The 24,333-nt window shown below is 36.4% G+C and overlaps 1 protein-coding gene across 1 annotated transcript in view; it reads right to left on the bottom strand.

The window, feature by feature from the left end:
* Nucleotides 1–24,333, bottom strand: part of LOC145686786 (dipeptidyl peptidase 1-like) — a 58,997-nt gene that overhangs the window by 22,184 nt on the left and 12,480 nt on the right. The window contains exons 4-6 of the mRNA XM_081760443.1: nucleotides 21,549–21,688; nucleotides 16,786–16,911; nucleotides 7,004–7,190 (exon numbers count right to left, since the gene is read on the bottom strand). Of these exons, the coding sequence (XP_081616569.1) occupies nucleotides 7,004–7,190; nucleotides 16,786–16,911; nucleotides 21,549–21,688 (453 nt within the window). The remainder of the gene's footprint in view (nucleotides 1–7,003; nucleotides 7,191–16,785; nucleotides 16,912–21,548; nucleotides 21,689–24,333) is intronic.

Below are 24,333 nucleotides of genomic sequence, written 5' to 3'. Positions count from 1 at the left end.
CCACAAGGAGTGGTAGGCAAGTGAAATTCCCTAAGAAATTTTTAGATTGAGACTGTACCTTATGTAATATATATATTTGTTTGATTAATGTATTAATCAAAGGTGGGAGGATGTTAAGTTTGTAGCAAGAGGTGAGAAACTGTTGTAGCAAGAGGTGAAAAACTTGTCTGTGTAGTAGTCTGTGGTTTTACTAGAGAATAAAGGAGGCAAAAATGTAACAGTTTTTAGAGGAAGATTAAACGGGTAGTTTAATTCTGTTCCTAACAAGAGTACTGACATTCATAATATATTAATTTATTTTAGCACCAAATGAACTCTTGTAGGTTTAGTAAGTGTTTTGGAGTGGCAGAAACGGGATTAAGAAAACGTGGACATTTTTAAAATTACAATTTACAGGTAAAAGGTGTTGATTCAGAACAAAAGACAAATGTTTAGAGAATTTATTTATGAAGGTGCAGAATATGTAAGTCATCTGTGAACAAAGATACAGCAATAAGATGTTGCTTTAATTCTATGAAACTCTCTATAAGGGCGTTATTCCAGAGCTGCAAACTAATGTAGAAGGGACTTGAAATATGACTATTTCGCTGCCTGAACCTACCCTAACCTAACCCGAACTACTGCTACTCTACTACTACTAGTATACTATTATTACTACTACTACTCAACTACTACCATTACTGCCTTACTATACTACTACTACTATTACTACTACTACTACTACTAGCCTATTATTATACTACCATTGCTACTACCAGGGTCGAAACCAGCTACAAAGGTTTGGGAGGACCGTGAATATGTTACGGGGGCCAAGTCTTTAAAATTATCTTATAAGCATCTAAATTGTGTTTTTTGTATTAATAATAAAATTTTGTATTGAAGTCTGGAGGGGCCACAAAAAGTTTAGAGGGACCTGGCTTCCCTCTGGTTGCGGGCCTGACTACTACTAAACTACTACTCTACTACTACTGCCTTACTACTATTATACTATCATTACTACTATTACTACTACTAAGTGTGCACCCATAAATCTTTTAAAAAATGTAATTTTTGAACAATTATCTCTTATAGCGCCCCTGAATTTTACCTGTTCCTGGTGGATCACTGGTATGCGCCAACACATGTACAGTCTAGAAGGCGTGATGACGCTATTTTCATCGAGAAATGTGGGTTTCAAACTAATATGAATTTCTCCACGTATTATTGATCTGAACTGCGGAAACTGCTCTATCCCAATTTAAGGATGCACCTTAATACTGATGTAATAAAGTAATTATGCAGCCTATACCTAAGCTACACGAGGTTTACGTTTACGCACCCACCGTTTCAACTTTTGAAGTATTTCGTCTTATTAGCTTATCGACGTCGACCATACCCTAGATGCCGCATGGACAAAGTCGCACATAGTACGAACTATTCGCAAAATCAAAGTAGGTGAATCACATATCGACAATTTTCGCATTTATTACTGCCTTAAAATGGGAAGGTCATTAAGTGACATGAATTCCCGCCTATATCTGTGAGCGTTGTGGATTACACGCACAACATTTAATGGATTTATCAAGAAATACTGTACCTACCGGTTCAGCACCCACATAAATGCATTACTTATGAACAAGGGCGCCCAACAGGGGGGCAAGGTGGGGCGCTCGCACCCTAATAGGAAATTGTACTTGGGAATATTAAAAACCCAATAGAATTTTTACATTACTTACAGCAAAATTTGAAATTATATTTGAAACGTCGCTTATACATGCCCCCCTTGGAAACACCAACATGGGCGCCCTTGCTTATGAACTGCACACTAAGAAAAATCCGTTCTCCGGACAGCGGTATATTGTACAAATATACAAAATCGTCTTGCTTACTACAGAAATCAGTATGGAGCATATGCTACATATGCACTGCCCTTAGATGTTAGATCATGCCATTGCAGGATGTCTGACATCTAACAGTTTTCCGTATATCACCTATGTTACATTCTGCAGCTATATTCTATTCTACTATGGACATTCTGCATCGATTTGCATGTGAGATCCTGACCGCTTATATTCTTTCATACGGAAAGTACGTATAGATGGAACACTTATACGGAAAGTAAGTATTATAAAACATGCGTTTTCAGTTATACGTTTGCTGTACGTTAAGTCCAAAAACTACAGGAATTATGCATGTAACCTACCGTTTTGAGTACGCTACCTACAATTTTTTTTCTCAGTATGTGCTTTGAAAACTAGCCATATGTCGGATTACTGGGAGAAAGCATTTTTTGTTGAAAATCATTGCTGTTTTCTTAAATGTTTTTGAGGTTAATCTACCTAAAGCCAAACATACCACTAAGTAAATAGTTTCAGACAGTATTGCTGAGCATGAGTAGTTGCTAATGCTCTCGCCTTTGGCCCTGGGCTCGATTTCCGGCAGGGTCAGTCGGTCGAACAGGTGTAACAGCTTTTTCAGGCTAACTATCCTAAATGAAGTTTTTCCTGGGATTTCCTCATTCACACCAGGTAAAAGCCGGGATGGTATCTAATTTACAGGCCTCAGGCCGCTTCTTTCCTTATCCGTTCCTTATATCCCTCCCCCGTACCGTGATTGTGTGCTCGCCGACGATGTCATCCCTCCAACCTGACGTGCCATAGATGCCGGTAATGGCCATGACTTGTATCAATAAATAAATAAATATTGACGAGCGAGCGCTGGCAAGCGAAGTCGGGTTAGAACGCCGCAATGCACGTTATATTTGTCCATTCTAATTAAAAGCAAATAGTTATTGCAAAATTTTCCATTCAGCACACGGCATTTCCAGTCTACTCAGTTCACAAATTATTCACATATCAATATCAATTATCTTTCCGCAACATGAACTCATTCCACCTATAACCATTGTGTTTTTACGTAGTTTTGGTTCCCCGTAATCCTACAGAACCCGAGAAATATATTACATACTTCTTTCGTAAATTTTGCAAATTCAAATTCATAAAATAGGACAGCACCACCATTGGTTTCTTCATACAGTAAACGTTATATAATTTTTAAAAATTAGTAGTACAGTCCTCTTTCACTCGCAGTCATTCATTTTAATCATAAATTACTGTTTTTATGTTTATGTATTCTACACCTGTATCCATTTATCCAGCGCGGTAACTTAGATTGTTTTCTTGTGAGGGGGGTAAGCATTAATACGCGAATTTAGTGCTTCTAGAAAAAAGTTGTTTCTCTAATCATGGACTACCTCTTTCCATCTTTCTCTTACTCTTTATGGGCCCGGGTCGTTAGTTACACCTTTGATCCCGTTCCATATATGACAAATGAATTAAGGGGGCAAAATTGACAAATATCAAAGCCATACGAATAAACATTACTTCTAGGGCCCCTAATAAAAACTTTTTTTATTGAAATGGGCCCACGACTCATTTTTGTTTTATTTATCTTTTATGTGTTGTTTTGTTTATGTAATATAGTGGACATATTCGATGCTTCATTTATAATTTCATGTTCTATCGTATACGGAGTAAGAAAATGTTGTCTTAAAATGGGTCCCCTCGAACGGCGGGGAGCTTCCTTGGGAAAGCATTTGCCCTCTCCCTCCTCAAGTTACGGCCCTGTCACTTATCACATACTAGGCTGGTAGCCAGCCCAAAAATCTAGGGGAAGCCCGGTAGAAGTTTGGGAGGGAATCCCGATCCAAACGTATTATAGTTAATCATCATATTATAGCTCAGCGTACAAATTTTCGACTAGAAATTGGCGACTAGAAATTTAGAGCAGGCGACCAGTGTTCAGTAGGAATGGTTTCTGCCTGAACTCACAGGGCAGCGCATTTTGTTTCGTAAGAAAATAATTGTCACTGAGTGAGAGAAAACACGGAATGTGAAGTCTTTCTTTGTCAAACCAAAGGCCGTTTTTTTTGGGAGGAACATCTCAATTTGTACGTGAGAGATACTGGCGACCATTTTTTTTGGATTGGCGAGTGCGTCTGACTTTGAAATTTTGCACCCTGTTATAGTTCATTTGCAAGCGTACTGTGAAAATTTTAGGGGACTAGCACCGTAAAAATTTAGAGAGGCCCGCCCCCCTAAACCCCATGGATAAGGGCCTGTCACATATTAATATGATGTAGACCTATCATTAATTTTTATGTCAATTATATATTGTGGATCTCCAAATTTTTTGTGGCAACAAATCTTTCGCGGAGCACATCATCAAATATCGCGTGTGGAAATGCTATGTTTTCATACAAATATATAAATATCTCTTTAAGTATATTACTTCATTAACAGATAATCATTTTTAAACATATTTTCTTTACCGGTCTGTTACTCTAGTATAAAATTAATAAGTTGACACCAAATCAGTTGCAAACACTGCTCAACTTACTATCACATTTAGTGACGTCATATTGTGTGGTGCTCTGGTTTTGTCAACTTAAGATCTCCCATAAACAAATAACTTTCTAACAGAGTTGCCAGTTCAACTGTAATTTACCCCCTTGCCCATAAACAAAATACACACACGTAGGTCCGATCGGACCCCCAACTTTTATGCACGCGGATTCAATACCTTGCCTTAGATTATGTTTCAATATTAATATTATGTTTAAAAAATATGAACAAAACAAGAATAATGTAAGTAAGCACGCTTGGCACTCTACCGGTGAACAACAAAATTCACCATTGGCAGCTAACGTGTTAATTGTTTCCATGTGTTTGGAAAGCATGTTAATAAAATCTAAAATGTTCACAGATTTTAATAATAATAATAATAATAATAATAATAATAATAATAATAATAATAATAATAATAATAATAATAATAATAATAAAAGAAATATACAAAAGTTTCCATTTGCGTTTTCTTTTACGAAAAGCATTCTTGAAATCTGGACTCTACTTTGACCCTACCAGACAACGCACGAAATGCCTAATCAAATGCCTTTTGAAATATTTTCCTGAAACAGATAGAGAGAAGGCGTAGTCTTGTGGAGACACCTAATTTTGGAAGAATTATGTTCTTAAAAAAATAAAATAAAAAATAAAAACGAGTCTATGAAATTTCACTTGAAACAGTTTTTTCTTTGTTTTTTTCCTTTTGTTTTTCTAAATTTAGAAGTAAAGAAAAAAGGCAAGCTACAAAGAATTGGAGTAGCAAGGAAGCAAAAGGGAAAAAGATATTGATTGAATGATACTATTGTTTCCTGCTTTCAGCATGTTGGAGCCATTTTTCTTAGAAGTCCAGGTATCTTAATATCAGGTTCATTGAACTATCATTTTAAACTTGATTTAACTATTTTCAGATCGATACGAATGTGATGCTCTGTTCCTGTTTCCTTTTCTTGGAAACCAATTTCGTTTTGGAAACCAATTTTGTTTTGAAGTAAAGATATTTGCTTATTATCTTAATTCCCGACATGTCAAATTTAGTTCATGACATAAAGGGTCCCACAAAGAAGGCAACTTTTGAAATTGCCGCCATTTCTCTTCTACTAAGTTGGCAGCACTGAACGTTATACGTAGTGATGTGAGATGGGAAATTTTCTATTTCGGAAATTTTTCCGGTATATTTTTCCGGAAAATTTTCCGTTCTAAAAGAATATCAGTAATCAAGTAACAATTCTTCAGCAGTCATAAAATTGATTGAATTCATGTATAGAAATGTTAAAAAGTGAAAGATCGTTTAAAGAATCTGAATAAAACTTTCCGATTCACAACAAGTTGTTTTTACTTTTTACTTCAAAATGATGAAAATTTTCCGACTCATAAAAAGTTCTGCAATTTTTCCATACAAGACAGAAAATATTTCCATTCATGAAAAATTGTTTAACTTGTTCCTACATAGTACTGAAAATTGTCTGAGCCACGAAAATTTTCAGATTCTATTAACGATATTTCACTTTTTAACATTTCTATACATGAAGTCAGTCATTTTTATGAATACTGAGGAATTGTTACTTGATCACTGCTATTTGTTAAGAGTCTTCATCCCGGCGAAATTAAAATACCGCTAATTTTACAGTAATTATGTGATATCTTCAAATAGATAAAAGATAATCGAAATGTGGAACAAGAGCGCTCTAGACAATATTATTTTACATGAGAAACCGTTATCACGACTCACTTATCTGCTTTCGATTTCGAGCCATTTTGAAAATCGGCATTTATTTTCCCGTTTCTAAACAGCTGAAAACGGAAAGCCACTAGGTGACTTGTGATAACGGTACCTCATGCAAAATAATATTGTCTAGGGCGCTCTTGTTCCATATTTCAATTATCTTTTATCTATTTGAAGATACCACATAATTACTGTAAAATTAGCGGTATTTTAATTTCGCCGGGATGAAGACTCTTAAGAACGGAAAATTTTCCGGGAAAATGTAGAAGAAAATTTTCCACCTCACATCACGACTAAACAACGATGTAGGAATAAGTGGAGTATGTTTTTATGAATCGGAAAATTTTCATCATTGGTTATACGATTTTCATATGTTGCCTTTGTGGTTAAAAAAGTTCACGGAGCGCCGAATAGCGCATGATCGTCGTCTGTTTTATGTACAGGTAGGAATGGAACGCTTGACGACGGAACGTGTTGCCACAGTGAAAACGTATTAGGTGAATGTTGTTCAGAGACTGTTCGCAAACTCCGTGGAATGATTGGTCAACGTAATGCATCGAATAAGTCGCCTGTGATGACTGACCAATCATTCCACGGAGTTTGCGAACAGTCTCTGAACAACATTCACCTAATACGTTTTCACTGTGGCAACACGTTCCGTCGTCAAGCGTTCCATTCCTACCTGTACATAAAACAGATGACGATCATGCGCTATTCGGCAATCCGTGACTACTAACCACAAAGGCAACAGATGAAAATCGTCTAACGTTCAGTGCTGCCAACTTAATAGAACAGAAATGACGGGCAATTCCAAAGCTACGTTCCTTATGGAACACCCTTTACATCATATTATACAACCATTCATTTATTTAACTATTATAGTGAGTGCACTTACCAGTCCATATTTCCCGGCTATTAAATATGGAAATCCTCCTTCACAGCCTTGTCCGTATTCACTGCAGCTGACAACCTCCTGAGGCGATAGTTCCGGTCTTTCGGTGTTCTTGGTTTGAATCCGAATACGTGATTCTATCATTCCCAAAGAGGAGAACACATAGCAACTACCGCATACGCCCTGATTTCTGTAAAATAAATAAATAATAATAATTGATCTGTTTGGTAATATTAGAGGTTTAATGTTTCTATTTGGTTCGTAAAAGATTAACACAGTGGCGAATCCAGGAGGGCGATCGGGGCAATGCCCCCCCTAGAAGAGGAAACTTTCTTATTTTTTTTATATATAAATAAAACCCATCCCAGAGTTTGAAGCTCTTAAAAGTAGCTCCAAGTAAAAGTAGCAGTATGACAACCCATCGCCTCCCCCCCAGAAGTCGGTTCTGGATCCGCCCCTGGATTAACATCACTATAAAGTAATAAGAGTGTTATTAACGAATTAAAAAATTAAATTCTTAGAACAGCATTTTAGTCCTGCTTGTGTAGTGACGAGTTAGTAAGTTTCTGTAGCATAAGACTTGGACAAACTTACTTGAGATAAAGACCAAGCTATGCAGAAAGCAAGTCATGTTAAGGTAATGGTAAGCTAACTCTAGTAAAATATAAGCCAAACAGGCGAAAGGCAAATGAATGCTTGGTAATTCGGGTGACCATAATTTTAACAGCTAAAAACGGAACAACTATAAAAAAATAAATAGTAGACCACTGTGTATATATATTCTGGAAACAGACTCATTCATATATAGGCTATCTGCAAACATATTTAGTGAAAACGAAATTTTTCACTGAATTCGGGGTGTAAACGAACACAAACAGTAAAACCAGAAATCATATTCGTAACAAAAACTTAAAACTCGTTACACCACAGAGGAATAAAACTATATATACTAATAACACTAGTTAACAAATTTAAACTTTTTGTTTGTTACATGAGAAAAATCACCTGATCTTAAAGGAACTTTTTGCGCTGAATTCGAATATGCACTCGGTTTCTCTCCATCACGTACAGTTTTCCCGTAACAGAGGGATTTTCGGGAAATTCCCTAAAAAATTTCCCTTTTTCAGATATTTTATTCACCTAGCTCTTGTCCCCTTACATATAGTAACATAGAAATTATACCTAAGTATACCTTGATTTATATTTAATAAACCCTAAAAGTTTCGTAAAAATAGCTTTGTTCTTTCTAGAGAAATAAATATATTTGTACGTATACTGTGTGCACTGTTTATTGCACCTGATAGTAATGCTTTCAGATCTCCTGAGTTGGGGTAAAAACGATTTGCTTTATTACTACAAACACTGACATAAAAATGAATATTTACAATAGTCAACAACACACTTGTATTGCTCTCTGTAAATTAGAAACGTGTATAAAAATAGAATGTACTTCCAACGTATATTTTTTTAAACGTACAGTATATGTATATCTTAATACATATATATATACAATTCTCCAAGTTTTTTCGTTTTGTTCATGAAATGGTTATCAATATTTGTTATCAAATGTAACAGAATGCAAAAGAACTTCCACTTCCCGAGCCCCCTACCAACTGGGAAGAGATATGGCCAAAAGACTCTGATGATGATCATGACCTTGATGAACCATCGACATCAACATGTACATCCAAGAATCCAACGTTCATCCCTGACTGTGTTCGCGAGCCACATTTCATTCGGCAATGTGAACTTAATGACCTAGTCCGTGATTTGCACCTGAAAAAACAAGAGACGGAACTTCTGGGATCAAGGCTCCAGCAGTGGAACTTATTGGATGCAGAAACGAACATATCAGTGTACAGGAAAAGGCATGTTCAATTTTCAAGCTATTTCTCAATGCAAGATAATGTGTGCGTATGTACGGATATAAATGGGTTGATGGCGGAGCTAGGAATTCCTTACGTTCCAGAAGAATGGAGGTTATTTATCGACGCGTCAAAGGTCAGCCTTAAAGCTGTCCTTTTACATAATGGAAATAAAAAACCTTCTATACCACTTGCGCACTCAGTGAAGATTAAGGAATCCTATGACACCATGTCAACTTTGCTAAATCTTATAAATTACAAGGACCATTGTTGGCAAATATGTTGTGATCTCAAGGTAGTTGGTATTTTATTAGGACTGCAGTGCGGTTACACGAAGTACCAATGTTTTTTATGTTTATGGGATAGCCGAGCTGATGACAAACATTATGAAGTGAAGGAATGGGAACCTAGAGTGAATTACGTACCTGGAGAATGCAACGTCAAATACGCTCCTTTGGTAGATCCTAATAAGATATTACTACCGCCACTTCATATCAAGTTAGGACTTATGAAAAACTTTGTCAAAGCCATGGACACATCTGGTGAAGGTTTCAAGTATTTGCGAGATAAGTTCCCTAACCTGAGTGATGCTAAGATTTCAGCGGGAGTGTTTATTGGTCCCCAAATTAGGAAATTAATGCTTGATGATAGCTCTGACAGCAAGTTAAACAGTGCTGAGCTAGTTGCCTGGACAACATTTAAGTGTGTTGTGCGCAACTTTCTGGGCAATAACAAAGCTGAGCGTTACACAGAAATCGTACAGGACATGATACAGAAATACAAAGAGTTGGGTTGTAGGATGTCTTTAAAAATCCACTTTTTGCACTCCCACCTCAGCTTCTTTCCTGCTAACCTAGGTGCTCTCAGCGACGAACAGGGGGAAAGATTCCACCAAGATATAATGGCAATGGAGAAAAGGTACCAGGGACGATGGGATCCTTCAATGATGGGGGACTATTGTTGGGGTCTTGTTAGAGAATGCAACATTTCTTACAAAAGAAGGAAGTAGTGTACGTTTTTGTAACCCAATGGAAGTTTCATATATTGTGATAGTTTTGATTGTCTTTTCATGACCTTTTGGTACATTTGTATTATTGTTTATTGTAAATTGTCACACTTGTAAATTATATTGTATTATATTTTATATATGTGTTTGTGGTAATAAAGCAAAACGTTTTACCTCAACTTAAGAGATCTGAAAGCATTACTATAAGGTGCAATAAACAGTACACACAGTATACATACAAACATATTTATTTCTCTAGAAAAAATAAAGCGATTATTACGAAACTTGGCGGGTTTGTTAAATATGAATCAAAGTATACTTAGGTATAATTTCTATGTTAGTATATGCAAGGGGACAAGATCTTGGGGTGTAAAATAAACGAAAAGGGAAATTTTTGAGGGATTTTCCCGAAAATCCCTCTGTTAGGGAAAATCGTACGTGATGGAGAAAAACCGAGTACATATTCGAATTCAGCGCAAAAAGTTCCTTTAATAACAGGTATTTCCTTTTATGTAACAAAACCTTTGTTAACTAGTGGAAACTATATATACTAATAATCTATGAAACAAATACCAAATTTGCAGTTTAAAATTCATTTTAAATTATTGTAACATAATCACTTATTTTGTAGCATAAAGGAGTAGTTTAATCGGACATTTTATAAGACAAAAATTAAAATTAACTTTCTGTGTCGAGCAAATATATATTAATTTACCGGTACAAACGGCAGTTATTGAAACGTTTTATATCGCGTGACGAAGATATGAACTCCAGATCTCCTAAGATGGATACCGTAATTAATTGAATACATAAATTACTCTAATCGTTTCTATTGTATTCAGTAAGTCAGGTTTACCAACTTGGGAGATCTAATGTTGCCATCTCATCAAGGTGCTCATTTTGAGGGATGTGACCTAATTAATTCCGAGTGTACTAAGCATAAATTATTTATCAGAGTATAGGAATAGCAACTGCTAAGGATCACTAATTTAAAAATATCTGCGTGTTGCCCTTCGTTCACATGTCGGGAAACAAATGCAAGATTCCTTTCTCTGCATTTAAATTGCCCAACAGATTGCTCGGGAGGCACACGATTCTCAGAAGAAGAAAAAAACCTTCTGTAGACAACGAACACCTCCTTGCGTTTTACTTTTTCCAGTGTTGTCAACACCCAACTAATACCCTCGTCCGCCAGGTGCCAAGCTGCCAGTATCTCTCGCCATAGGTCTGGCCGGGTTCGTTATCTACTTCTGTCATTTGCATCAAACGGGACAAATACTCCTTTTTTCGTCTACTGACGGAACAGCCGGGACGCGTCCCGCAAACGGGATTGTCCTGGTCAAAACGGGACATATGGTCGCCCTATTTCTAATGGTACCCCATATCGAGGAATCGAAACGTACAAAATAATTGTATTTTTAATTATACACAACTTATATTGGTATCCTATTCGTTCATCAGCAGTGCTGCATACTCCATACAGACAATTTTCAATGTGTTTGTATATTTTGCAGAGGAATTATTAACTTGCAAAGATGAAACAAGAATCCCAGGTATCTCAAGAATTGATGTTTGTTTTATACAAGAACAGACTCAGGGGGCCGCAGTGGCTCAGTGGTAGAAAGTTCACCTTTGCTGCATTGGATCCCTGGTTCGATCCCAGCTCGCACCAAGTGATCTTTGTGGTGGACAAACACCGTGTGCGTCTATTTTCTCGGAGTTCTCCCGTTTCCTCCCACTTTCTTCATTCCACCATTTCATTCCTCATCATCACTGTCTCCCTTAGACTTGGTGGATAATCGTGAGGCATTAAACTAAATATTTCATTTTTTAAGAACGGACTCCTCATTGCAGATCTTAGTATTAATAATAAAATTAATCAGATATAATAATAAAATTAATCCTGGCTTTTTCACTACAACAAATCGATGAGCTTTAACATTTATGACGAAACTTATGTCAGTAGAAATTTTGCTGCTTGTGTTATTTATGTAGGTATCGTTGGTACGTTTTTTTCATTCTTCACTATTCATGTTATATCCTTGCAAATATTTAAGGCGTGATGTTTTTAACTCTTTTAAGTTCAACATTGTAAGGCTAACGCAGAGAGTAGTTTGTTCTCTGGTGTGATAATTACTGGCACAAATATTTTATTAATCATCAAATTTATTGTATTGAGGAAATAGATGGCTAGTTGGGACTTTTGCGCCCCTTGGTAGCATGAGCTTGGAACCCACAGTTGTGGAATCCGAAATCCGAACCACTGTTCTGAGTTCAGATTTTAGGATTCTTCCATTGAGAATTCAATCTGGGATTCCATGCACCGGGAAATAGTGTCTAGAAATATACCTAAAGCATGTGGAATACCACTCTTGTATTATATTTAAAACAACTATGTATCACATTGACTGTTAAATATTGTATATACAAGCCATTTCACAAGCGAAACCTAGCCTTGTTCTCTTTGTGGCTTTTCCGTTACATTTTGCGGCAAGCAAAATTAAGATTATACCTAAAAAGAAGAAAATGAAAGCAAATGAAAATCCGCTTGAAGCAACACGCAAGCTTATTTTTCTTAATTTCCAACCCTTTCAAGGATTTTAAATGTTAAATGAGGCAGCCGTGTTAACCATGGCCTCTATTGCCCTTTGATTGTTGACTGCTGAAAGCATTACTCGGTTTGCAGCAAACCAGCATGATATCTAGGTCAGAATTGCCACACAAAATATCAGAGAATTTGATTATTCTCCTGAGCCAAATATAATATGGACATGAACGACTAAATGTCTCGTTGTATCTTGTTTATAGTAGTGTTGTTCAAACTGTCTTTGTGGTGCCTGTACAAAGAACTACAACGATATTATATATGCGATAAATTACTTCCATTTTCTTGTAGTTATTTTGGGCAACGGCGCTTAAAAATGCACGATTGTTTTGATAAAAAGAAGAAGAAGAAAATATTATATGTTGTTGATTTTATATTGGTAGTCAGATAGTGTGAGTTGTTAAAAAGAAGATAGTTATTTTGCTTGGTTGCTATGACAACAGAATAATATTTTTATGAAGGTTTTGAGAATAAAAGGTTAATAATGTTCTGAATGTAGATTTGTCTAATTATCAATGCATGCAGTCATTAGTATTTACGATACAGGTAAATAAAATTAAGTTGTTTAGCCGTGTTGACTTATATTGCAATTCGGACTGTGGGTTGAATGTAACAAGAATTTAATCGTTACAATTTAGATGGTGGTTTACCGACCAGGAGTACCTTGAGATTTGTTTGCAGTTACGTAAAGCAGTCTCATCATAGCGTTCAACATGGAGTATAGTTTACTCACAAAGAAGGGTCACGCAGTGGCTCCGCTGAGATCTAAACGAGACAATTGTGTTTGCATTTGATATGTTATAACTAGATGAATCCCAAAGTTATACGTGCCACCGGGCGGAATATCGTGAGTTACAACATATTTTGTAATGTAAGAACTAAAAAAAAAAAAAAAAAAAAAAATTACCTGGCAGAATAGTTTGAACCGAGTAATTTTTTTGGAAACGGTTGGGTAAGTGGAAACCTCGACCAACACGTATCCCATTATTTTTAACGACAAACTTTTTGGGGTAAAAAACTTTGTCCCAGGGTCCCCAGCAGAGTCCCCAACAGCTTTCAAACGATGTGCTACTTAACCCCCCTTGCCATTTGAAAATTTTGAGTTGGACCCGTCTGGGACCCTGCGAGGACCCTGGGGCAAACTTTTTTAATCAGAAAAAAATGTGTCCTTGAAAATGATGGGATACGTATTGTCTGAGTTTTCCATTTACTCAACCGTTTCCGAACAAATGACTCGGTTCAAACTATTCTTCCAGCTTTGTAGCTTTTATATTACAAAATATGTTGTAACTCACGACATTCCGCCCGGTGGCACGTATAACTTTGGGATTCGTCTAGTTATAACATATCAAATGCAAACACAATTGTTTCATTCGGATCTGAGCGGAGCCACTGCGTGACCCTTCCTTGTCAGAAGTAAGGAAAGAATTTACAGAAACATCAAAATGAGTGTCTCTGGGAATGAAAATATAAATGAGGAAGCTGGTGATGTAGAGCTACCAGGTACGAACTCATCAACGAACGTGGCTGATCTTATAAGACAGCTTGGTCAGCAAATATCGCAGCAACAACAAAAAATGGAGCAAATGTCACTTCTAACACAACAAAAATGGATACCAAGCTGGAGCAAAGAGCACAACAGATGAATGTTAAGTTTGAGCAAATAACTAATCATATGGACACTAAAATGGATAGTAAATTGGAACAAATGAACCAACAAATACATTCCAAATTAGAATAAACAGATTATAAGATGGAACAGATTTTACATCGATTTACTGATGTACGAAGTTCGGTAGAAGTTGTGGAAACTTTAGTTAATCAACATACGAGTCAGATGAGGGAGTTGCAAGTAAATACAATCAAAGAGAAATTTAACACTGCAAATGGTGATCGAGTTCCAGCTGTCAACGTTGAACCTATTCCATATGAACCCAGAGTAATAGTGGAAGATAGTAATTCATCCGAAGAATATTCCGAGAAGGACGATAATGAAGCTAGTATAGAGAGAAATGGGAGAAGAAGTCATTCATCTCACCGCAGTTAAAACATTCCCGTAAATTCCAAGCATTGTAAGCACACTAATAAAGGTAATCATTTTCGGTTTAGTGAAATTAGATCTTTAACAAAATTTAGTGGTAAGACAGATGGTACATCCCGGCCAGCACATTTTTAGAAAATTTCGAGGAAGAATGTCATTTAATTGGAGTAGATAGATCCAAATTTTTGAAAATTCTGCCTCATGTTTTATTACCACTGTATTCCGTATGGTTTAAAGCAATCAGAAGTAATTTACGTAATTATTTAGATTTTAAAAATGCCTTACTTTCTAATTTTGAAAACGATTTCATGTTGGCCAATTGAGACGCCTTAGTTCGAAATAGACATTATAACCCAAAATTGGATAAGAGCCTCACTGATTTTGTGATATCCGTATATAATGAATTTAAGGTAATTAATCCATACCAACAAGAATCAAGAGTAATAGCATCAATCCGAATCTTGTTACCTTTTAAGTTGCAACAAATGTTGATTTCTGCACAATGCGTTAATTTCAATCACCTTATTATGATAGTGCAAAATTTTGAAAGTCAATCTATGTTGCAGGCTAATAGGAATCGGAATCAAGCTAATAGTAATCATAATCAAGTATGTTATCTACCTGTTCGCAACATCAGTGCCAGAGAAGAAGGTGGTCTTAATGCGAGAAATAATAGATTCCATTGTAACGAGAATAGAACTGAACCTAATATTTACCGGTAATAGATCCGAATCTAATTTTAGGAGAAGAACAATAATCGTAATACATTTAGGAATCAAGCGAACAATAAGTTTAACTTTCTACGAAATGGATTTCATAATAGATTCATAGGTGGCAGAAATTCTCAAAATAGAAACCAAGGTACCGTAGAAGCAAATAATAGTAGAACCGTATACAAGATTGTAATGTGCAATGTAACTTAACCGAACCTTTTGGCAATGTAACTTAAACTAATGTTGTGGCGTCCGAGAGAATATATTTAATTGATTTTTTTTTTATTTTCACTTTAAATACCGTAAATTTCACTTGTTATTCGTACTTTGTTTGAATTCTATACATATAATAAATATGGTAGATACTAAGTTTCAGCACGTTGTGGTATGAATACAAATATCGCTTACTAACAGGTATGATAAATATGCTCGAATAAATAAAACATGTTATATTGTATTCTAACTCTCATAAACTTTATTAATTCTTGATATAATAATTTCTTTATTTGTATTACTCCTGAATATGATATTGTTTAATTTATGTTTCGTATTACTTTGAATATTGTTAGAATTTCTTTGTAGTTCGTACTTCTGAATTCTATGCAATTTACATCTATGCATCGATTTTGCCCAAATGGAAGGAATAAGTTGTGAAATATGTCAATGTACTTTCGTTTAATGATTTAATGAGCTCCGAAGATATTGAATTAAAGAATCTATTTTAGGACCAGAATAATTAACAAGTTGGTCATATTTTTAATACGATTATTTATAGAATTAAAATATAATTGATTATTAAATAAATGTAAGATTATTGTTGATATAAAATAAAATCAATATATACGAGAGCTATTCGGAAAGTAAGGTAACCATCCATGTAAGAATATGTAAGTCTAGGATTCTTTAATTGTAACCATTTATACAATTAAAGAAAGTCGGGAGCCATTTATATAACGATATTGTATATCTATGCGATAAATTACTTCCATTTTCTTGTAGTTATTTTGGGCAATGGCGCTTAAAAATGCACAATTGTTTTGATAAGAAGAAGAAAATATTATAATATGTTGTTGATTTTATATTGGTAATCAGATAGTGTGAGTTGTTAAAAAGAAGATAGTTATTTTGCTTGGTTGCTATGACAACAGAATAATATTTTTATGAAGGTTTTGAGAATAAAAGGTTAATGGTGTTCTGAATGTAGATGTGTCTAATTATCAATGCATGCAATCAGTATTTACGATACAGGTAAATAAAAATTAAGTTGTTTAGCCGTGTTGACTTATATTGCAATTCGGACTGTGGGCTGAATGTAACAAGAATTTAATCGTTACATGGCCAAGAAAGTTTAAGAATGAAATCACGTAATCCTTGATTGTAGCCTTGAGGCTAATGCCATTTAGTGCACGGTAAAGGTACTTATATTGCAAGGCGTAAGATGCGTGTTACAATGATTAATCTGGATTCCTAGAGTGACCTGTTTTCAATTGACTGACCCTAAATATCTTTGCAACAATTCCTGAAAAATTAAACGTACATATTACTCTGTATTTACCTGACAGGTGAAACGTAGTTGACACCACTCACATTCCTCCAATCAAAACTTTCCGGCAAACTGGATGCTTTTATTATATGCTCTCGAGTAGGCTTTGCAGGTTTTGGTCTCTGTGGAAGCCAAGAACTGAAATGAACAAAAGTATAATTTGTAAATAGAATATAAGTTACGAACGCTTAGTATAACACTTCCAGTGAGAAAGGTAGTAGGCTATTATCGTATATCAAATTACCACGTTACTGGCGGTAAGTGACAGGATCACTTGAGAGGTGTTCAATGGTTATTTAGAGTTTATTTAGTTCAGTGAATTAGAAAAATGAAAATCTTTAAGTTTTTACGTCCCACGTTTATGCTGGTTAGGCTAAAGGAGACGGTGATGATGAGAGATGAGTAAAATGGTGGAATGAAGAAAGTGGGAGGAAACGGGAGAACCCCGAGAAAACCCACGAGCACGGTGTTTGTCCACCACAAAATCCACACGGCGCGAGCTGAGATCGAACCAGGGACCCCAAGCACCGGAGGTGAATGCTCTACCACTGAGCTACCGCGTCCTCTTCGGTGAGTTAAGAGTTGGACGTCTCGTTCAGTATTGAGGCTAGGTGATATGTTGATCTTCAACTGTGGCGTGCAACCAGAACCACCTGAGTTCCCACCGGGAATAGAAAGCTGGTCTCCCGCGTCGAAGCGCATACGCTAATCTTTTAGCCCAAGGGTGTGAGGCATTCGAGATACAACTTTGAAGAATAAGGCATTTTTGGTTAAACTTCAAACATTTCATAATGTTCTATACATATTTTTATATGCTATTGTTAGTGTTACCCACGAGACGAGATGAGATTTCTCAATTTATAGCTTTTCTAAATTCGAGACGAGACTAGAAACATGACTACTCTCGTCTACGAGACGAGAAATTTCTCTAGTTGATTACTCAACTAAGAAAAACAACTAGTTGATTATTCAACCAAGTGGCATAGGGAATGTTCGATATTATAAGGGTTAAGAAATTCTGCACACCCTGTTCACTCGTTATCTAAACATTTTATTATTCATAAATTTAACATGCGTTAATATTTCAAGAACTGCACAATTTGCTGCAGATCTTTTTCAGTTTTTCCTACTTTCTATTTCATCCAAAAATCTCGCTTATTATGTACAATTTCTTTATATCATATTACTTGAGTATTACTACTGAACTAAAAGTAGACCCCCCTACACAAATAATTTGGTATATGTGGACGTAAGAAATTATGTCTCTTTACAGATTGTCCTTCCTGTGGGATGACTCGTGTTCGGATTCCATTTCAAGTTATATGGATGTAACCTCAGTGCGAAAAGGAGCGTTAAACTCCAGATCCAATCAATCTATGAATAGAAGCTTCAGATATTCAATCAATCAAAAATAAGAGCTCCACATATTCAATCATGAATAGAAGCTACATATATTCAATCAACCAAAAATAAGAGCTTCATATATATTCAATCATGAATAGAAGCTACATATATTCAATCAACCAAAAATAAGAGCTCCATATATATTCAATCATGAATAGAAGCTACAGATATTCGATCAATCAAAAATAAGAGCTCAATATATTCAATCATGAATAGAACACTTAGATATGCAGTCAACCAATAAACAGCTTTAGGTATTTAATCAATTTATAAGTAAATCTGCTGATAACCAATCAGTAAATAGGAGCTTTAGATATTCAATTATGACTAGAAAAAAGTATTTAGTCAATCAATGAAATAGAGCAATCAATGAATATGAGCTGGGAATATTGAATTAATGAATGAACATAAATTACTGAGATTCAATCAATTAATAGAATCTACAAATATTGAATCACTTAATAAGAGCTACAGATTCAATCATCCAATGAATATGTGCTACCTATCTACTTATATTCAAATAGCTATTCTAAATTACTTTGATATCACCAGTAATATCAAATTAGCCTATGTTTGCCTAAATCTAGCCTACTTGGAGACAAGGGTGCCGAACCTTGGGGGTACGAGGGGGCCTGGACCCCCGCAGTGCTTATGTGGGCCCCCTAATTTTATTTATGAATATACAATATTTGGCATAATTTGAATGGGATTTATATTAAAATCCTCATATATGCCTTCTGCATCTGAATGGGTCCCCCCAAATTAACAGAGAAATCGGCGCCCTTGCTTGAAGAGGCATTTGGTTATACAAATCTAAGAAATACTTATAACCTTATATATATGTAGGGCCTATAGCTTATTTTATGAAAATCTTTTGACATTTTTATTAGCCGTTAAATTAATTCTAAAGATATTTTTCTTTGAAAATAAAGTGTATTTTTTAATTAGCCTATTTATCATTATAGGGCCTATATTATCGTATTAATTGAATTCTCTAGACAGAGGATGTTTTATTACGCAACAAACACTAGTTTTTCATTCTTCTCTCTTCCTACCCACAGATTTACAACTACTTAACAATACTTATCAACTCAGGAAGAATTTTAATGTCGCTCCTGTAACGGCCCCGTTTTTTTATTTGTTATTTTTAATTTTTATTTTCACATTTCATTGTAAGAATGAAAATTCTCTAATACAAATTTAGTAAACTGTTCGGTTCTTGGAGCCACAGAGATTATTTTTGTTTCTTAAAGGCTACAAATAGGATTTATAATTAGCTTGGAAACTCTCAATGCAATCATGATGATTCATGTGGATGTACGGAGAAATAAGGAGTGTTTGTGAGGACTATGACCTGCTGAAAATTAGAATAACTACTCAAAATCGGGACAATAGCAGCCTACACAAACACAACCAATCCACAATCCAACGATGGTGTATCCAGTTCCAGCGCCTCAGTTAGCTGCGACGTCATCGATGATGACTTATTTTAATTCAAATGATAATATGGCTGTTGACTTTCACAAATCAGATGAGTTGGTGATGGATTTTATTGTAATATAATGTCCTGTGTGTTGCTTGTTAGTCTTCAGCGAATAAAATTCAATATTTCAAATTTCACTATAACTCACATATAATCTTACAGACAAAAAAGGGGTTTAAAAACTACAATATTGGTTATAAGGTAGCAGTTCAAAATCTAGTCATTCTTTGCGTAGAAAAGCTTATTTCTGAAGGCCATTTAGCTTATTTTCTTCAGATGTTGTTGGCAACACTGGATATCACTAGCTGTTTTATTCCACTATTGCAAACATATGATATTAATGTGATCATTTGTACAACTGATGCGATCGAATCTTAAGTAAATTAATACAGAAACGAAACAAATCAATCAATTATAATGCGTCCAGTAAGAGAACTTCTCTGACAGCTCGCATTGACATTGCCACTACTCGCGTGTCAATGTTTTTTTCGGTGCAACTGTAGTGGCAATTTAATTAATGGTATAAGACAGAGTGATCGTGGTTGGTAACACTGGTATCAAAGTAGGGGCTGCAATGTCTCACCGCATGTGGTAAGAAACGTCAGAGACCATCTCTTGTTGGCCGTGCTATAGCACTATAAAATTTATTCGAATCCAGGTTACCAATTCAATTGGTTGATCCAATAGCATGGATCCAATAGCAGGTTGGTATTGATCCAATAGCATGAGGCAACTGAAAAGTTACCTAAATTAAGTTGTATTAATTCCTCACTGAAATTCCATCATTTTGTTGTTTGTATACTGATACACTAACCATATATCATCCAAAAGAACATAAATGCCATCTAGCCACCTGGGCTGCAACTCTATTGAACTTATAATTTAGCATTACAAATGATTTCCTATTCATATCGAATTTTTCGCCGAGAAGAGGGCATACAAATAATGTCATTTTTTTTTACGCGGCGTTTCTGCAATCTACAAGAATGTTCTTGAGATCTTCATGTCCAGAATTTTGGAGAAGGCATTGATAGAATACAAAACATCAAGACATAGGACTAATTTTTACAAACACATTCCTATAACACTAATGCATCAAAAAATTCTACAAGAATGGAAACAGAATGCGACAAGTTATTCTTGTTTCAAATTACGGGGAGTAATCAGAAAGTAAGGTTTCAAAGCCCGCAGTGAAATATGTGTATATTATTTCATACAACCTACAGTCTCCATATAGGTTGAAACAGTTGTCAGATCCTGGGACGAGTTTGAAAATTACTTCCTGTTAAAAAATCCTGTCTTTGGGTGTTGAGCCACTTTGTCACGAAATCTGAAGCGAAGCGACGGGATCCTAGATGCTCCTTCAAGTGCGGGAACAGGTGAAAGTCGCTTGGAGCGAGGTCCGGATTGTAGACAGGGTGGTCGATGATGTCCCAGCGAAACTGCTTGAACTGTGTGGTGGTCTTCTGAGCTGTATACGGGCGCATGGTGTCGTAAAGGAAGATGGCGTCCTCGTTGAGAAATTCTGGCCGTTTCCTCTACCAGCTGCCGGTAAATTTCAGCCGCTGTTCATGTTTAGTCCACGGAAATCGAATAAATGAACGGGCCTCTTCTCGAGACCAGTTTTCCAAACGAGTCGACATTTGTGTTTCTCTGCAACTAGCGCCGTAGGTGACAGCTGGCTGAAGCTCTGCTCAGTTGAAAACTCCATATATTAAAATTACCACATGCTCCTCATTCCTCTATACGAAACTCCAGAAATATCGGTCTTGTAACCTTAGTTTTTGATTCTCCCTCATACATACTTCCTAGACGACTAACAGAAGTAAGCCTTGTTATCAGAATAAATAAACCTGTTTGTAAAAATAAACGAGTCTCTTTCGCTTACTTTTTGCCTCCCAACATATTGAGTATCTCCTTGTGTGTCCTTCCTTCAAAAAGAGGGTTTAGTTCCGCTTTCCATGATCCCTGCATACTGTTTATTCTTTCGACCAATGAGTAATCGAGTTCCTGATGGTAGAGTCCATCCTGGAAAAGATAATAAAATGTCCATTAAAAATCTTTGTCTCGTGGTATGATTCGTTATGTCGGTGTCTATGATTTGATATGTGCTATGGACAAACTGGATACAACTGGAGAGTGGAATCCATAAACAATCGAAGGTAAATAATTGGATAAAAAGGATTTTTTCTTGTTCCCGTATATTTTTCAAGTTTGATTTCTATTTAAAGCAAAATAAAAGCAAACCAATAAATAAAAATAAATGTAAAGGATGGATAACAGTTAAAAATACAGTACGTCATCAATCAAACTGGCTGATGAAATATGGAAATAATCGAAATTAAACATAGTAGTTTAATAAGGTTCTGTTTTAATTTTTGTTGTGTTTTTATTTTTGTAATCTTCAACTACTCTTTAATTAAAAAAAAAAACTTTTTATACAGTGGGACATCGATAATTCGAAGCTGAAGGGAATAGATAAAAATTCAAGTTATGAAATTCTTCGAGTAATCAAAATTCGAGTTAAAGTGGCCACGATAAAAATCGAGATTCCGAGGTTCCGTGTTTCTCATAAAAAGTGACTTTATAACCTGTATAACTCGAAGTTTTATTCATTCAACCTGTTTAACTCGAAGTTTTATTCATTCAACCTGTATAACTCGAAGTTTTATTCATTGAACCTGTATAACTCGAAGTTTTATTTATTCAGCCTCTATAACTCGAAGTTTTATTCATGGGCCGCGGTGGCTCAGTGGTAGAGCGTTCACCTCTGGTGCTTGGGGTCCCGGGTTCGATCCCAGCCCCCGCCAAGTGAACTTTGTGGTGGACAAACACCATGTGCGTGGGTTTTCTCGGGGTTCTCCCGTTTCCTCCCACTTTCTTCATTCCACTATTTCATTCATTACTCATCATCACCGTCTCCTTTAGCCTAACCGGCATAACCGTGGGACGTAAAACTCAAAGATTTCATTTCATTTCATTTCGAAGTTTTATTCATTGAACCTGTATAACTCGAAGTTTTATTTATTCAACCTCTATAACTCAAAGTTTTATTCATTCAACCTGTATAACTCAAAGTTTTATTCATTCAACCTGTATAACTCAAAGTTTTATTCATTCAAACTGTATAACTCAAAGTTTTATTCATTCAACCTGTATAACTCGAAGTTTTATTCATTCAACCTGTACAGGGTTTGTCCGGAAAGTAATAGGACTTAGTCGATTAAAAAAAAAAATATTGAGCCAATCGTTACACTTCTTTAAAAACTTTCAAAATAGGCTCTTTCTGCGTCGATGCAGCGCTGCCAGCGCGATTTCCAAGCATTGATGGCGTCACGGAAGTCATTCTCCGGAATAGCCTTGAGAGCCGCGGTGCAAGCTGCTTGGATCCCCTCTGTCGTCTCAAAATGCTTGCCTTTCATCGGGCGTTTCAGGCGAGGAAACAAAAAGAAGTCCGGGGGGCCACATCTGGGCTGTAGGGCGGCTGCGGAAGCGTTGGGATGCCGGCCTTGGTCAGGTAGCTGTTCACAAGAAAGGCGGTGTGGGCCGAGGCGTTGTCGTGGTGCAGCTTCCACTCGGCTCCGATGTCTGGTCGGACCCGATTGACCCTTCGTTTGAGTCTCTTGAGCACTTCCACGTAAAACTTGGCGTTGACGGTTTGTCCAGGAGGAACAAATTCATGGCGGACGATGCCTTTGATGTCAAAAAAGACAATGAGCATCGTTTTCACTTTGGATTTGCTCATTCTTCCCTTTTTTGGGCGAGGAGACGCCGGCATGTGCCACTCGGAAGATTGCCTCTTTGTCTCGGGATCATACTCAAAGATCCATGATTCGTCACCTGTGATTACGTTATTCAAAAATTGGGGGTCACTTTCACACATGTTCAAATTTTCTTGGCACAATTCCACTCGCCGCAATTTCTGGTCGTCAGTGAGCACTTTTGGGACAATCTTCGCGCACACCTTGCGCATGTTCAAATGCTCCGTCACATTTTCATGAACCACAGTTTTTGGTAAATTTAACATCTGGGCAATTAAACGAATACTTAGTCGACGGTCTGAGTTCAAAACTTCGCGCACACGAGTCACATTGTCGGTGTTTGTCGAAGTCGAAAGTCTTCCAGCACGGTCTTCATCGGCGATCTCTTCCCGGTCCTCCGAAAAGGCCTTGTGCCACCGAAACACACCACTTCTTGCTAAAGCATCATATGAGTAAGCCTGCTTGATCATATCAAACGTCTCTGTCGCAGATTTACCGAGTTTAACACAGAATTTAATCGCGTACCTCTGCTCTAACGAACGCTGCATTTTCGGCTTGCACCACTCACAGAAACACGTCGCGCGAAAAAAGCATGTCCTGACTCTCCGTGTGCTCGGAGACAACTGACCAGCCGTTCGTTTGTTAGCTAGGAACGCCCTCTACCGGATCCAGTCGGTGCGCGCACGCTCCGAAGTACAGTCATGGCGGAATAAAATCAGTCTTATTACTTCCCGGACAAACCCTGTATAACTCGAAGTTTTATTCATTTAACCTCTATAGCTCAAAGTTTTATTCATTCAACCTGTATAGCTCGAAGTTTTATTCATTCAACCTCTATAGCTCAAAGTTTTATTCATTCAACCTGTATAGCTCGAAGTTTTATTCATTCAACCTCCATAACTCGAAGTTTTA

This window comes from Thermobia domestica, chromosome 5 (assembly GCF_964235325.1).
Source record: "Thermobia domestica chromosome 5, izTheDome1.hap1.1, whole genome shotgun sequence".
In the NCBI taxonomy this organism is placed as follows: Eukaryota; Metazoa; Arthropoda; class Insecta; order Zygentoma; family Lepismatidae; genus Thermobia; species Thermobia domestica.
The sequence above is the reverse complement of the archived record's forward strand: the minus strand, read 5'-3'. Positions and strand labels throughout refer to the sequence as shown.